The following is a 17,118-nucleotide window of genomic DNA, read 5'->3' as shown; positions in this document are numbered from 1 at the left end:
CGAGACAACATTTAGGTTTTTTAAATAATCAATTTGACTCGCTTTTGAAGCCAGCCTCTAGTGACCCTTAAGGAACTGCAGTTTTTGGCACTTGGCTTCATTTATTAGGCCCCGAGGTTTCCAAATTTATGTGAGCTCGCTGTTAGACCCCTCACTACTGCCATGACTGGTCCATCACAGCAAAGCACACTTAATGTTTTACCTTTGGGGCACTACATGGCCTTCAGCCTGTATCAGTCTATTTGGTAAATGCCTTTGGGGCAAAACATGTACGCTGTAATCTCAAGGTCTCCGTGTTGGTCTGAGAGTGCTTTTTTTTATTCCTCTATACCAACGTGTAATACTCTGTTTTTAAGGACCGCTTCAAGAGGGGATTTAATACCTGCATTTATCTCCGTATCTGCTGAAGGAAAAGAAAATATGTCTGTGTATTTTTCAGAACAGCAGGTGTTTTAAATGTATTTCCATGTTGTGTCTGCTTGGATGTCATCGTTAGCATGGATTATGAGATATTTTATTTGGCCATTGTATTACAGAAATATATATATTTTGACTAGTTGAATGACGGAAAGGCCACGAAGTGTGACCGGTAACTAAAGCCTTGAAACTATTATACGATGCTTCATGGCGTTAGATGAAGGAGAACTGATTCCCAAAGCTCATTATTGTTGGAGGGGAGCATTTCAGTGCTACTGATCTGCATTCCAGGGCAGCACCACTCATTCCACACTGGTACAACTAATCAGCAACTCTACATTTTAAATTCAGATTGTTGTTTTGATGACGGCTTGTTCTCCAAGGCATTTTATTGATGCTATTGCTTGTCCTGATTGTATTTATTTATTCATTAGCAAAGCCTTTTCTTTTCTTTTCTTTCTCTTTTTTTACTTTTTATTTGCATCATCAGCTTCTCATGAGCAAGTTCCAAAAAGTGTTTGAAGTAGTACATGGTTAAAACGAGCATGAGTGTGCAATTTTAACAGATACACCTGCAACATGTGAAGCAAAATGCAAGCTCTGATATTCATTTTACTTTTTATCGTGCACATGATATATTATGTTTTATCAAATTATGTATTTCTTAAATATCTGGGTCATTTAATATGTCCTGTACTACTTATTAGCAGTGTTGGGGACGTTACTCACTACTGTAGAAACATGGATAGGTGAAAATGGAAGTTATAGTGCTGCAAGTTAGAGTTGGATGTCTCAAGACCGGTCTTGGTCTCGAGACCACTTTTACGTGGACTTGGTCTTGTCTTGGTCTTGACGGACTTTGGTCTTGGTCTTGTCTTGGTCTCAGATCCCTCGGTCTTGTCTTGGTCTCACTGTCTCGGTCTTGCTGTCTCAGATCGACATAGTGGTCGGGAGATTTGGAGCCAACAGTATCCATGACACACAACGTTCGATAATGTGTCATGCACAAAAGCATCAGCTCTAAGAGCCGTGCTTAGAGAGTGCTTTGTAGTGAATCAGAATAGTCGACTCCCATTGAGCGAGAGCCGGCTCCTCACTTAATTTCCTTTCCCTGCTCAGCTCTCACACAGTGGCTCAGCTATGCTCCAATTCCTCCAAATTGTGGCCAATCACATGCGAGGATATAGGATAATATCATTATGTGAAAAACAGAGAGGGTGAGAGACGCGACAGTCAAGTGGAGCGTGCGTCTGTCCTCTCAGTAAGTGAGTGAGACAGTAGACAGCAGTGAGGAGGGCTGTGCGAGTGCATCGCAAAAACACATAAATATGCCTGACACCCGTAAACGAAGCAGCATCTGGCTGCAGTTTAAAGACTTTTTTTGTCTCGGTCTCGTCTCGACTTTGTTTTGGTCTTGACTCAGTCTGTCTTGGTCTTGGTATTGTCTTGGTCTTGGTTTAGGCGGTCTTGACTTCAAGTCTACTGCAAGTCTGACTGCTCATCAATGCCTCTGTTACCTGCTGAAGTTCAGGCTCTGGCGGCTGGGCTGGGGTCAGCATTCACTCATCTAAACAGCATTCTGGGTTCTTGGCTAGCTTTGTGTTAGCATGCTGGTTGTGCAAGTGCCAAAGAGAGCTAAAGTTGTGTTAGCAATTGTTTCAGTTCTAGACGTAGTTTGCATTTCACTACAACACTCTTGTTCTTTAGTGCAATAACAATTTAATGTCCAATCCTCAAAAGCTGTAGATTGCTTCAACAGTTTCCTCCGATACACTTGCATTAGGTAGCACAATGTGCCATTAGTACACTGACGGTTGCTGGAAATATGTTTCGGGACTTGTATCTAGATATTCTGTCAGAAACCATGACAAACTAATTGTTGAATTGAACTATTTTCAACTTTTACAACCAATTTCTTGTTATATTAGAACAAACATACTTTGATTTTTGAAAAAATGCCATCCAGGAGGGGCTGAGATGGATGGATAGACAGATGCATGGACTTATGTATCAATTATTTTTTCTATTTTTGGTCCACAGTGATTCATTTGAAGGCTCTTCCACCCATAAATGTGCTCATAATAACAAGTTTGCAGGATTTTCTGTTTGAAGCCTCATCATGCTGACCTCATTTCCTCATTTTCCCTTTGGCAGCAGCCTTCAGAGGAGGCTTCCCTGCTGGTGTCCAGCCCCAAGATGCTGCTCCCAGCATCAGGCATACTGCCACCCAGCACCCCGTTGTCTGTGCACCACCAGATCCAACTGCTCCAGCAACAGCTCCAGCAGCAACAGCAGCAGACACAAGTGGCTGTGGCACAGGTGAGTGTCATCCAGTAACATTATGTCTCCCATGAAATCTGCTTGCACAGGGATAAAAATATGCTTTTTTATACATTTAAATTACATTTCACATCACTCCAGTACTGTCACACTGCTTACTACAATCCTCACCATAGTGAAGTTGCTAAATTTCTGCAGAGTAAATTGTTACAAACCTCCAAACTTCATGTGGCCTCTTTTCAGCTATAGTCTTATGGGTAAGCATGCAGAATGTAAGAGAAGATGAGCACAGAGAAAACACTGTAGCTATGGTCAGTGTGATCGCTCATATATTTATTCACTTTTAAAATATAGATGCAAAATAAAATAGAAATAGAGCAACAGCCTGGTGTAAGCTAATGAATTATGAACAGTGTATTGGTACACTGGTGATTGATTTTAAATCAATACACAGCACTAACCCACAGACCTCAGTTTAAGAGCACATTTCTTCCACCTGTAGGTTGCAACAACCACACCCTCGGTCTGTCCGCCCATGCTATATCAGTTACTGTTTCTGCTGTGTACAAGGATGCTAGAGTACCTTGAAGCTTGCTGCAAAAATACATCTCTAACTGGGACTTGTTATTCTGCTTTCCATCCGATTTTGCTGAAGTAGCTATTCAGGATTGACAGCTCAGAATAATCCTTCTTTGCATTAGACTAGGACTTGGTGAAGTCCCTTAGTTCACCTACTGTCTGAAACAAGCTGTTTACACTCGCTCCACCCACCTTTAAACCAACATTGTTCTGACAGCTGGTGCTGAGTGCCTGAAAGAGAATATTTAGAGCAATCTGAACCCTGAGCTTTTGGCTCACAGGGATTACTTATACATACACGTGATCTGAAACTTTGGCCATGTTTGATATGAGCATCCATCACTATAATAGTGACTGAAAATGAGCCAAAAGAATAATAGGCCTTTTTTCATTTTGTATTAACAGTAATTTCTGAATTCCCTTGGGTGGAAAGGATAATCAGTGGAATGACTCACGGGTCAGTGACAAATTAAGGAGATCAACACATGCCTGTGGTCTTGGAGAGGAAAAAAGTGCAAAGTACATCCAGCGTGAGACATCAGTCATCCAGTTTGAGTGGCTGTAGTGGGGGAAAAGAACAGTGACAGAAATGGCTTTGGGCTTGCGAGCTGGATCAACACACATACACAGAAGGCCTTAAGATTAAGATTAGAAAGTGCCATTTCATAGCTCAACACGCTTTTTCTTGTGCATTCTTGCACTCACACTGCTGACCCAGAAGCATCCCAGAGAGTTAAATTCTGACGTCTCAAAGCTTCTAGAGAGGGAGGCAGAGGTCCTGATTAAACTGCCCGGCCACACTGAACTTAACTGTTCTCATCTTAAAATGGAGATGAACAAACAAACTGCTGCCACAACTGACAAATCACACATTCAGACTGAGCATGCCCATACATAGGTGCGATCAATTACACACTAATAAGGCCAAAGGTAGCTGCCCACGGGCAGAGGAACTAGTGTGTGTATTTTTTTTAAATGTATCAAAACTGCTTTGGAACATGAAGTAACGATTTTCACCTCGTGAAATGTTTCAAACGAGTGCGTTCCAGGCATTTGTGTCTGACCTTGGTTCTTTTGCCATTTAGCAAGGTTTCCCAAGTGATCGTAACTTGTCTGAGATGCTGTAGCAGTTTGCTTCCACACAGCATCTAAATTAGTTTCTCCTCAGTTTATTTCCTTAAAGGCTTCTGGCTGCACTCTGCTGTTTCTACCATCCATCTCTCCAATGCTTAAATAACTACCTCAGCTATCGATCAAATAATTGACAGAAAAATAATCTAATATTGAATCATTTATAAGGCCTAACTTCTCAACTTTATGAGGTCAAAACTTAAGCAACACTGAAGTATAAAAAAATATCTTCATTACTTCTTTGCTTGTGTTGGCTTGTGCTCTAAATCAGGCTCGACATAGAAACATATTACATATATTGGACATAATGTAGGTATAAATTACAAAGCAACCATTCATATACATCCACATCCGTATCTGCCAGTGAAGCACCTACAAGGATGGATGGCCGTTTGTTTTCAGCCCACACTCAGGGAGGAGCGCATCATCTTCCCAAATGTGGTGCTATCCACATTTATCTGATGCTCGGACAATGACAAAGTTTTTAACAAGTCTTTCCATACGAGTCTGTATCAGAAGCTCCGTAAACAGATCCCCCTAACATTTGTTATGTGTATTCGTTTGTGAGTTCTTGCTAAAATAACATGACGGCGCCGTTTAAAATGATCTGACTTTATTACCGTACTGGATTAACTGGCTGCTCAGATTAGCTGGTCTTTGTTTTGTGCCATTCCAAACATTTGTGTTACCAACAGGGAAATTTCAGAGTGCCCTCTGTTGGACAAACGGTGCAACTTTAACACTCTTAACATGGTTGAAGGCCGTTTCTCCCGTCTCTTGTTTACTTTTTAAATTTTCATTTGTCAGCCATTATGAATGCAGATCAGCAGATTGCTCATATTTCCTGATATATCAGCGAGACTTTAGTGAGAACAGTAGCGCTAACTTTATGTGTTGCTATTAGTGTATAAAAGATGAACGCCAACTGTGTTGTGAACTCCCGTTTTGTTGCCTTCAAACTTGGATTATAGCTCTTGTTTTTTGTGTCTTTTGTAGCCAGAGGTTACCGTATTTAGGAGAACGCGCTCCTAATTTATCAGCTCAAGCTCGCTAGTTTGGATAGTGGCTGCACATAATAGCACTGATGTAACCTACAAATACAGTCTACAACACAGTTACGTCCTTCATGGAGGACTTTTAGTATGAGTCACATCAGGCACATTTGTTGCCAGGGAATTTTCAAGTGCTTGAAAAGGCCCCAATGTAACCAACATAGTTAAGAAGTTTACTTCATGCCTATGAAGCTACTACTGACCTACTTGGAGGTGACCACTTTTTGTCACCCATCACTAGCTTTAAACTCTGCCTCAAAAAGGGAGTGGTTTTAGCCGTTAATGTGGGAGTTAAAGTTACATGTGACCATATTAGTAAAAGGGTAGAGTGCTAAGTTATTAGCTAATGCTTACGAGGTTAATTAGCAAGCTACAACCATCAACTGTATGGATGCACTGCACAGACGCATATATCGGCTAATTAGTCCTAACAGACTGATTAAAATTCAAGAATTTTATTCACCAAGACGGGAGACAAATGACTTTTTTAAAGCCAGAATTAAATGGATTTTTACTTTTTGACAGATGTTTCCTCACTTGAAAACGTAACTATACAGACGATCATTTCTCTTCTTATTTCAATTTCAGAATTTCAACATGTACACAACACACACACACAATCTCTTTCATCAGTGTGCTTATGTGAATCTCCTGAGCATTCATAATGACTGATAGTTTGCCAACAGAAGTGATTTGTGCTGTTTGTGGCCAAGAAAAACTATTAAGCCCTCGTGCGTTCTCTCCCACTGGTCCAGTCTAACTCGGTCTCTCTGATGTATAAGCATAAACTTTTCTGAAGCTGCTTCTAAGCACTATTAATAAGGAAAGGCAGCTAACTCTAGTAATAAAGGTCAAACAGTAGAAAAGAAAAGGCTACATGGTTCTGCTCAGATAGTCCCAATTATGGATGAAGACTCAGAGGAAGAGAGGAACAAGGAGATCATCTGGCTGACACGCCAGTCGGATGTGTAAAGATGTGCTTGCACATGCACGTCTTTAGCTCTGTGTATTTTGTGTAATTTAGAGTTCTACAGTTAGTTTACTTTTCAAAACTAATAGTCGTCCCTGGCGTCTTTGCTTCAGTTTCACACCAATAAATGAAAATGACAGTGTTAGGGTTTTTTCAGGGGGTGTGCTGAAAGTAAATGTTGCTGGATGACAAAGTAACCTACTTAGTCATGTTTAAGACAGCTGTAGTTCTTGTTTATGGTTCTAATGTCTCAAACAGGGAGTCCCTTCTGATTTTTAGAGCTGTCAGACACAAATGCATAGTGCTGTTATACAATAACAAATCAGCCACCCACAACTTTGATAAACAAAGCCAGAAAAAAACAAGGAATTTGAGTTTTGCCAGGACTCCAGTGTATATACGCATAAATTATAAAAATTATCTAAGGACTTGAAATGTGAGTATAAATACTGAAACAGGCTCAATTGCTGTATGTACGATAAACAGCTTTTTTTAACGGATAAAATGGGATAGACAGACATCAGCGTTATGTGTTCACCGTCTTTGAGACATTTGCCCTCTAGACAATGTGCTCTTTGTTATGCAGCACAGGCAAATCAACTTTTTTGAACTTGTTTTATCAGTCAGACAAAGACACGTGCCGTTGTACTTGGCAATGGAATCATTCCATGAAGAATCAGTCAGCTGACCCCTTCAGAATCAATTGGGGGTTTTTTGTAGGTACTATTCGTGTATTTAATGAGGTCATGTGAATTTTCACCTTTAGACTGCTGCAATTGTCCATGTTACAAAAAGGGCCTCTAAGTGCAGGATGTTAGGTTGAATTTTTCCACTTCAATAAATGAAATTAGTAGGAATTAATGAATAATTTGCAGCATTTTTGCAGCATTTTCTGAGCTTTTATTTTGTAAGTACAGGAGCTAACCACATTATGTTTTCATTGCTGAAAAACTGTAAACAAATTAATTTTCTTCCACTCAAAGTCCCACTTTTTCATAGTTTCAAGCATCTTTTTAAGCAACTTTAAGCATCAACATCAGGCATATATCAGAACTTTGTAGCAAAACTACACCAGAGTAATGTCTATGACAGAGCGTAACAGACACAAGTAACAGAATAAACTGTATTTTGGTTAAACGTCACCATATAACTTATGGCTATAGCGTGCCATATAGCTGTAAGACAAAAATACATTTCACTTCATTCTGAAGTGTCGCTGTGCAAAGTGCTGAGGCCCAAATTGCCCTGATAGACCCAGTGTGTGCTATGTGGGTGACACAAATACCATATAAACCCTGTTTAATCATTTAGTTTGAAAAGAATCAACTGCACTAAGCTTGTTTTGTTTTAATGTTATTGTCACAGTCCTTTGGGCTGATTTCGGCACATGCTGTTTGGAGACCCAACAGCAGAACAAGCGCTGAGAAGTTTGAAAGATAATCGTGTTCTTATGGTTTTAATATTTCCGCCACAGTTTAATTAAGAAAATGTGAAAAATCTGTGCTGCCAACTTCGCCGGAATGCAGAATTAGGTGTCTTGTCTGTCAAAACTTCCTGACGGAGAGTCCTCCCACACTCCCTCCCAACCATTAGCTTCCTATTTATACTTGAGGAAATAAGATAGTGATTTAATATCCTCAGACTCTATTAATCAATTCACTGATTAAAAGAGAAAATGAATCTGCATCTGTTTTGAGAAATGATTCAGTCATGTTTTGAAGCAAATTTGTGTCAGTGTCTTTAAAGTAATATCCTCTGTTTCCAGCTTTGGAAGCTGAAATTAATAGAGGTTTGGAACAGAGACAAATCTGAAGATGTGATCAAAATCAGCATGTTTATCTACACGAAAAATAATTGTGTCCATAATTTTCTTTCTATTTGTCCCACTGTCTGCATATCTTAGCTGGATAGGCTCCCAGCTGTATTGCAGAGTGATGGATAGAAGCAGCAGTGTTTAAATGGTTTTTTTTGTCCCAGGTTATTATGGAAGAAATTACCATAAGGGGTGAAGAAGAGATTACTTTCAGTGTGACCCCGTGTGCTGCTGAAAATAACGGTGACTTTGAGGTTCAACCAGGGAACTGGAAAAATATTCTCACAGTTGAACTGTGCCGCAGAGCCCGAGCAGAGGTCACAGTAAATGGAGGTAAATTAGTGAGCTAGCCAACACTAATCACAGCTCACTTAGAGATGAGTGGAAGTGGAGATGTTTAATGAAGTCTTGAAATCGAGGGAGATACGGTAGCTATCTGTTTCAGGACAACTCGTGTCTGCAGCTGCTGCTCAGCCTCTGCTTAATGGAATCTGACATCTGGCTTTTGGTCTTTTTAGCTTGTTTTCCAGAGCTTTTTCAGTCATTTCTTGCTTTCTTTGTCCTCTTTCATGTCTTTCCTGCCACACACTGCTTTCAGTTTTTCATCTTCTTCCATTGCTCTTTCCTTTGCACATTTCCTTTCCTTCCATTCTGCCTCCATGTGTTTAGCACGTTCAGTTCTGCTGCCTCTCTTTCCCACACTGCTGCTTTTCTGGTTCTCCCTCACTCTGCCAAGCCCGCTCTTGCCGTCTTACCCGCATTACAAGTATGAGTGCATTTCTAATGATTTCTTTATCATTGCACCAGTAGAAATGATAATGTTCCCTTTAGTGCTCTCCTGCAATGAGATAAAAACAGAGGCGAACCAGTGTTGGAAGGGTTTCAGACACTTCCACATCAAAGGGCCCTAGCGTGGGTGGGCAATGCCATACCGATAATCTGGTGTGAAGAGCACATCCTCGGCAACCAACCCTGTGAAGTCACAGCACACAACCAACACATCTAATCCTCTTACACTACCACTGGGAGAGTCTCTGTGTCTCAGTCTGAAAGGGAAATTGTATCATTTAAGCAGTTTTTCTGTAATTTCTGCATCTCTACAACACTGGCCAATCTTAAATTATCGCCGTCTTTAATGAGGAATTTTACTTCAGACACATTCACATAGCTGAAAATTTGCCTGGTTTAGAGGCTGGAACTGCTTGGGTGAGTCGGTGAATGCATGTATTTGCATTTGTATGAGATATCTGGCAGATTAAAGAATGGCTAATGTCCCATTCCTCTGCAAGAGAGGTTTGCCTTCTCACATGCGCCCCTTTTAGGTAATGCTACAAAAATTCTGAGCTGCAGTGGATGTCTAGAAGCAGCTTTACATTAGACTCATTCAGCGGTGTAATCAGTAGCGGTGGGTGGACCGATCCAAATATTTAAGGTATCTATACCAACTCTGGTATTGGTAATCCCATTGATACTAGCGCGATAGGATCAATACTTTGTTTGCTAAAAGGTGTGTTTTGTTGTATTAGCTAATTATTGTGAAACATAATCACAGTGATTTAATGGTCGTTAATGATGGTTCATCTCATAAATCATGGCACACCGCTTTCTCCTACATAAGCACTTATAAGTTAAAAGTATTAGTATTAATCAGAATTATTGTCAGCAGTAATGGCCCTGTATTTACTCGATAACATATATTGCCGTATCACACACCGCTAGTTATCAGAGAATAATAAAAAGCAACCCAGCCTATGTGGGAGACATCTAGAGGTGGAGTGAAGTAGTGCATGTGAAAATCGCTAGTGTGGTAAGTTAGTAAATCCAGCTTCGTGTAACTTGTGCTTTGTGTTATTAGCAGGTATGTGTTCCAAATTGTGATCTTTTCACATGTATTCCTGGTGCCTGAATCTAAGCAGTGGATGAAAGTGAAAGCAGAGTGTATGAGAGTCAATTGGAGACTGCCGCAGCCAGCCTCACGACCATCTAATGAACTTCTTGTAGCAGCCGAGGAAATTCACTGCTCATTTCTTTGGTTTAGCAGGACGGATTGACGTTGTTTGAATGATGTTATAATTAGGGATGGGTACCGGTGTCCGGTTCTGACATAAACGGTAGTAACCAGACCGAAAAGCAGCGCACATTTCGGTGCTTTATTTCGGTGCTTTTTTCCTGAGCCAATTCTAGCCAATCATTTTACGTTTCCGAGGATAGTAGGCGGGCCCAGGTACGTACGTTCTTTTAGAGCAGAGCTACAGATTAAAAATGCCCAAGGCGAAGCGGTCAAAAGTCTGGCTGTACTTCACAGCAAAAGATGCAAACTCAGCTGCATGCAACAAGTGCTTTAAGGTGATACTGTGCAAAGGAGGTAACTCCTTGAATCTGATGAAATACCTGGCGACGCATAGCGTTCTTTTTTAAAGCCGAGAAATGCGCCGTGTTTGATAGCTTGCTGCGAGACCTCACACCGTGCACATCTACTGCGGGTGTGGTGCCTGTTATCGGACCCGGAGTTAGCACCATCCCCCAAGAACCCGAAGAGTAGAGTCCTGGCCCCTAGCCCTGCCAGTGTAGCAGAAATGATGAGGATGATGATGGCAGCAGCAGCCGTTCTTCTCTGCGTGAGTAGCTTAATGTTGTTCGTGTGTAATTTACGTTGAGTACGCTAACCACGTTATTACATTAATGCATGTAAGGTGAACTAGCAAACACCGTCGTAGTTACATGCAGCTGTCTTCTTGTTTGATGGCAGATACTCCCTTCACCCTGGCCAAAAAGGCTAAAATGACCAAAGAAAAAGTGGAAAACAGTTAAACATGAGAGGTTTTTGGACAACGTTTGTGTTTTTTCCGTTGTTTAAGCACTGCTTCCAGCCAAGAGTAATACCATATATGCCCTATAGCTTCAGAAAAGGCTAACATTGTTATCTTTTTACAAAAAAACAGCTGAACATGAGAGGTTTTAGGACAAAGTTTGTGTTTTTTCCATTGATTAAGCACTGCTTCCAGCCAAGAGTGATACCATATATGCCCTATAGCTTCAGAAAAGGCTAACATTGTTATCTTTTTACAAAAAAACAGCTGAACATGAGAGGTTTTAGGACAAAGTTTGTGTTCTCCATTCTTTAAGCACCGGTTTGAGCACCGTTTAAGCACCGGCACCGTTTCAAAAGTACCGATTTGGCACCGGTATCAGATAAAACCTAAACGATACCCATCCCTAGTTATAATGACCTAATAGTTGGAGCAGCCCACATACTGGTGATACGACTGGGATGGATAACAAGTGATGAAGGCTATTCTTTGGGCCAGTAACGATGAAACTTTGAAGCAACAGAAAAACTGTAAACACTATGTTAATGAATCATTGATGTGTGGCTTGGGATTAGAATAAAGTAAAACAGAAAGCCCTGTGGAATTCCTGCATGTTAACGTTAGTTAGAGACAGATGCTCTCCGCATTGTAAAGAGGAAACGATGGAAGGATGGAAAATGGGTACTGAGGTTTCACGTTGTTGTGAAAGTGGGAATGGGGAAGATCAAAACCGTCCTTGGGTGCCGTTCTGCTGGGAGACGGTTTTGAACAATAAAAGTAATAAAAAGACAGAGAGATGCTGCTCCCTAATTAGAGATTTAACGAGACATTTTAGGTGCTTGAAGCGCCTTCACTTTCACGAAGCTGAGATAAGAGAGCAGAATGGATTGGGTAGCAGCAGGTTTACTACCAAGGGACCACCACAGTGAAGCACAAGTGGTGCACCTTTTAATTGGCTCTTTGTCTGAGTTCTGCTTTTAGTAAGACTTTTTACGCCTCTTCAAGGAACAGCAGCGTCATTGTTTCCAAAGTACCGCGTTTGTGGTCCACAAGTGAATTGTCACTCTGTCAGGATTTCTGCCTGGCTGATTGTGCCCGTCCTTCCTTTGCTGAACATTTACAAAGGAAATGCCAACCTGTTTGTTCATATATGTCACATTGAACCAGTTTGTGTGAGATTTGAGAACACTAACCTTTAAGCCAGTTTTCCATCCATTTAGCATTTTCTACAAACTAAATAGACTGTAACTACTTTGATAAATGTTCCATATATTACGCTAAAAAAGTGATGGAACTATCGATCCATAAAAAAATCATTTCTTTTCCATTACTGGGAAGCATTGCACTTTCTGCCACTTCATTCATGCCTTTTCTTCTTTACTATGATTCATACACTCTCTGGTAATAGAGTAAGATTTCCTTCTGTTCTCTAATGGGCGTGGCTCTTCTGTAGGGTCCAGGACTGAGTTCAGATTCAGGGTGAAGCCCTATTTCTAAGCAGGATAGGTAGCGTTAAATTACTGCACTATAGCTTTCAGGCTTTAGTGGCTCTGAACAGAACGTAATCTGCCTAGATTATTTTCCTCATTCACAGCCACTGTTCGGGGTAATACGTTCCAGACTAATGCATTTCTGTTATCTGTTCTATGTGGAAAGAGGAGAAAAGAGAACAAGCAGCCTATAACTTTTGAGGAGTGGAGATATAAACATTATCTGTCATTTTTTTAATTTTACAAAAGGACAAAAACGTGGCTGTGAAGTACAAACACACCAAATAACAGTCTGTTGCCACTAAAATGCATCACCAAAGTTTCCATACTAACACAAAGCTAGTAATATTAGGGCTCAGTATATGTTGACCCCAGCCAGGCTGGTCGTTTTCAACAGGCAACAGAAGGAGAGATGATTAAAGCCTCCATTTTTCCATGAAGTGCTCTTGGGGCTGGTTTTCACCAGCTTTGCTGTCAGGTTTGTGAAGCACTTGAACAGCAAAAGAAAGATCTTGCGTGTGTGTCCTTGTTAAGACAGGGATTTGTGCTGGGATGTGTGACAGTAGCCTAAAGCTTATATTGTTAACTGCTAATTATGTGGCAGTGCATCTCAGACCATTTTATAGAGTAACATGAAAGTAATGCAGCAAGTAGGTTGACAAATGTCTCTTTCTTCGAGAAGTAAGTGTGTAGCTTATGCTGCAGCCACAGTGGAGAAAACAGTGGCTGGAGACTGCAGCACAGGAAAAATTATTGCAACTGTGTGGAATTAACTTGCGATCTTGTTGCCTTTGAAATGGTCGCTTTAACGATGGGGATCAGGTCTACGACCATTCGCATCTAGTGACAGGGGTGCAAAGACAAGTTGATGACACAGCAGAGACAGAGTCATCACTCATCTGTCTGCCACTGAATGGGGTCAAGTTGCCAATTGCATGCAGTCTGTTTGAGAGAATACCTAGCTCCTGAGCTATACCCAGACATTAGTGGCTAGAGTGTGATGTAATTGCAACAGGACAGCAATTTAACTGGAAAACAACATAGTTGCTAGGCAACCTTGCTTTTTGTATAAGAATATAACCAGAATACAATGAATTGGCAACCAGTTGAGTTGAGTCCCCTATAGCAAAGAGATACATCGGAAAATGATTTGCACTCAGCACAGACCGTCTCTGATTGCAACGTGCTGATAATCTGTCCGCATTCATAAGATGGAAAATATTTGCAAACCGTTTCCAATCTGCAAGTGATTGCAGGCAGTCGGAGTCAGACTGTGAATGTTTGGAGACAGGTTGCCTTCCACCAGGCAATCTGTGCAATCACCTTGCAAAAAATGACATCCTGAGCATGTTGCACACTCAATTTAGGGTAGACCAGTTGGTTGCCACAACTAGTTATGCAGTCTGTTGCCAAAAGGCACAGAGCTAAATGAAGTCTCTATGCAACCACCGGTTTTTAGGGGTTAATGTGACTGAGCCATAAACACATTATTTTAAAAAATACTGTAATGATGTTCACCACAATATTGCCTACCAATTCAGTCAATAATGGCCAAAGAAAATCTGTGAAAGAACGTTTCTATTTGATCTCTGTCTGTAATATTAGACACAAGTATGGCGTAACATCATTAGTAATTATGCCTTACCAGAAATATTATGTTCATTGTGCCATTCTTGAGTTACCCTGTTAGCCTACGAATCCATTCAATTTAAACCTAAAATATGGAAACTGGAATTCAACAGATGATAAGCTGAGTGTTTCCCAGCAGGCCAACACATAGGGTAAAAGATATACACAGGTAGAGTGATAACACTGACTGTAATTACACATCTGTGAACTGGAAAATGTGTTCCATTATTCATAAATACTACCTGTGCTGCTTAAGTGACAGTTCACTTTAAATATAACAATGGAAAGCAAATCAAACTAACTACAGGTGGCCAGACAAAAAGACGCACCGCTGAACAAAAGGCAATAATCTTCGAGGTCAAGCCGTAGTAACTTAGGGCTTGTTATCGTTCATCTTATCTATTTTCAATTTTATTTTTACATTTTATCTCTGGGAACAGTTTTGTTTTCAGAGAGTTTGCTGAATAAAGTTTAAGTTTAACCTTGTGTGGCCACTTCAGACATTGTGCTTTTTTTGATCAGATATCCAGATGATAAAGCTTAGCTTTGACTTTTAAAAGAAATTGTTTTTGTTCCTAGATTACTTTTATATTGAATTATTCACTGTCCTTTTAGCAGCCACTGCAGCTCAGTGAGACATTTAACAATGGACAGCTTCAGAACAAATGTGACTCTTGTGGCCAAGGCCTCAGTATAAACCACGGAGGAGTGGCTGATGTGCTATTAGAGTTGTCAGCAGGGCAGCACAAGTCAGAGTCAAGCTCCTCTCTTCCATAGCTCAAGATGGGGTCCCATCTGCTGTAAATTAAACCACCACAGTCATCATCAGGGTGTCTATCTTTACAAATGAGCTCTTCAAAGGCCGAACACAATCTGTAATCACCTCTGTTTGTTGAGGAGTACGGGGATAATGGAAGTAGATGACCATCTTCCTTGACACTGTCTGGCCAGTGAATGTGGGAGAGGAGGAGGGATGGGTCTCTCCGCCCCACTGCCTCCTCATTAGAATGACGAAGGAGTGATGAGTCAGTCTAATGCAGAAAAGTAGCAAGGAGGAGTAAATGAGAAAACAGAAAACGACGCACAAAATGTAGAAACAGAGCCATAATAAGACAAGCCAATGTTCCATAAAATGACCATATCTCTGTGTAAAATTTTAAAAAAGCAGAACCTGCAGCTCTTTGAATGGGCGCTTAAACCAGGATTAGACAGGGAGTCACTCCTCATGGCCTCGCATGTCAAAACACTCAACTTTACAACAGAAATAACTAGACAATTACATAAAATTAAAAACAATGTTTTAGTCCCTTTAACTATAAGTTAAAGGGACTAAAACAGTGGGAAGCATTGTAGGACATGTCCATAATACCTCTCCTAGTAGGCCTCCAGGACACATCATTATCAGGTGCCTGAACCACCTCAGTTGGCTCCTTTTGCTGTAGTCCCTCTCGAATGACTGAGCTTTTCACCCCATCTCTAAGTGAGAGCCCAGCCACTCTTCAAAGAAACTTCTTTCTGCAGCCTCAATCTTTCAGTCACTACTCAAAGCTCGTGACCATAAGTGATGGTTAACTTATGTGTTAGTTTGATTAGCAGCAACAGTAACCATTAACAAAGTATGACTGCCATCGATGACCAAAAAGCTATCACTTGGTCAGATGTTGGAGCATCTGCAAAAAGTAAGCTAAAAATGTTTTGCTGTCATGACAAGCAAGAATTAAAGTTAGACAAAATATTATAAAGGACCTCAGTACATGAGCTTGTTGTGTTCTTATTAAAACCTGCAACACGAGCACTGCAAATGCAATAGTGAATAGAGGATTTTTCTGTAGTCCATAGCTGCGTTTCATAGGGGCTAGAGTGGCCTTGGTACATTGTTCCAACTCTAATTACAGTTTGTTTTGTAGAGTTTTTTCCTTGCTTTCTTTGACACGTGGAAGCATTGACGTCAACAGCCAAGAGCCTTCGTGCTACCACGGTAACAAGTGCTGCGCTACCGCATCAAGCTCAAATTAGAAGCTAAGGAGTGATTAGGAGTTTCAGTAACTTGCACCTCCACATGAGGCCCTGTCATTCACACTGCTCTGAAAATACACCGTGAGCCCTTCACCCCAGCTGCCTTCCTAGGATTGTAAGGGAAACGGCTTGTAATCACTTTGGTATTGATTAAGCTTCTTACATGTACACTGACAAGAAGCTATTAAAAAGGCAAGAAACCACGTAACTGTCGCTGTTTAACATTAAAACGTTTTCCACATCCGTGCAAAATTATTGGGTAAAAGGATGTTTCACCCTTTTTTTTGTTCGGCTCCTTTTTGCCTGTTAAACAGCCGATGTTTGAAGCACCGCTGGACCATGTTCAAACTCCAGAGTTAAGCTTAATCAAATTATTGAGAGCTCCGTCGCCTCTGCTGTCAGAAAATCATTAATAAGTGGTCTCCTTTAACACACTGGGCCTCTTCTGAACCATTCTTGTGATTTGAAACCTTGAGAATTTCTCCTTTGAAACTGTTGAAAGCAAATACGTGCTCAGGATAGGAGATGGCAGAACAGGGTGGGAGGTGGGACCAACATTTGATTTGGAGAGTACTTTGAAGTCAAAACGGAGAGTCATTGCTGCTATAAAAGCTATGAGAGTGTGTGAGTGTGTGTGTGTGCGGACATCTGTGCACCGACTGAACAGTTTCTTTCTCCCCTTCCTCTCCTTTTATATCCCCAATTCAAAGTGTAAAAGAAGTTGAGCCGTTCAGTCTTAAATTGAAATCGAGTATGTGCTTTAATCTCGCGGGCCACAGCAGGCTGTTGCATTAAGGTTACATGAGGATCAGAGCTGCCAAACGAGCACCATTCGTCTTGTAATAAAAGATAAAGCCGCTGTAATTACAGCACAAAGAGGTTGCATCTATCACTAATGTTCTGTCTGGGTGGGTTTTTTTTCTTTTAAACT

At 40.9% G+C, this 17,118-nt stretch overlaps 1 protein-coding gene across 2 annotated transcripts in view; it reads left to right on the top strand.

Annotated features, from left to right (window-relative positions):
* The window catches only part of nos1apa (nitric oxide synthase 1 (neuronal) adaptor protein a), a 191,917-nt gene that overhangs the window by 164,024 nt on the left and 10,775 nt on the right, over positions 1-17,118 (top strand). For both annotated transcript variants that reach the window (XM_063500435.1, XM_063500434.1), the window contains exon 8: positions 2,572-2,736. In XM_063500435.1, coding sequence (XP_063356505.1) covers positions 2,572-2,736 — 165 coding nt within the window. The remainder of the gene's footprint in view (positions 1-2,571; positions 2,737-17,118) is intronic.

This window comes from Pelmatolapia mariae, linkage group LG17 (assembly GCF_036321145.2).
Source record: "Pelmatolapia mariae isolate MD_Pm_ZW linkage group LG17, Pm_UMD_F_2, whole genome shotgun sequence".
In the NCBI taxonomy this organism is placed as follows: domain Eukaryota; kingdom Metazoa; phylum Chordata; class Actinopteri; order Cichliformes; family Cichlidae; genus Pelmatolapia; species Pelmatolapia mariae.
Note: the sequence above shows the minus strand (reverse complement) of the source record. Positions and strands in the feature narration are given on the sequence as shown.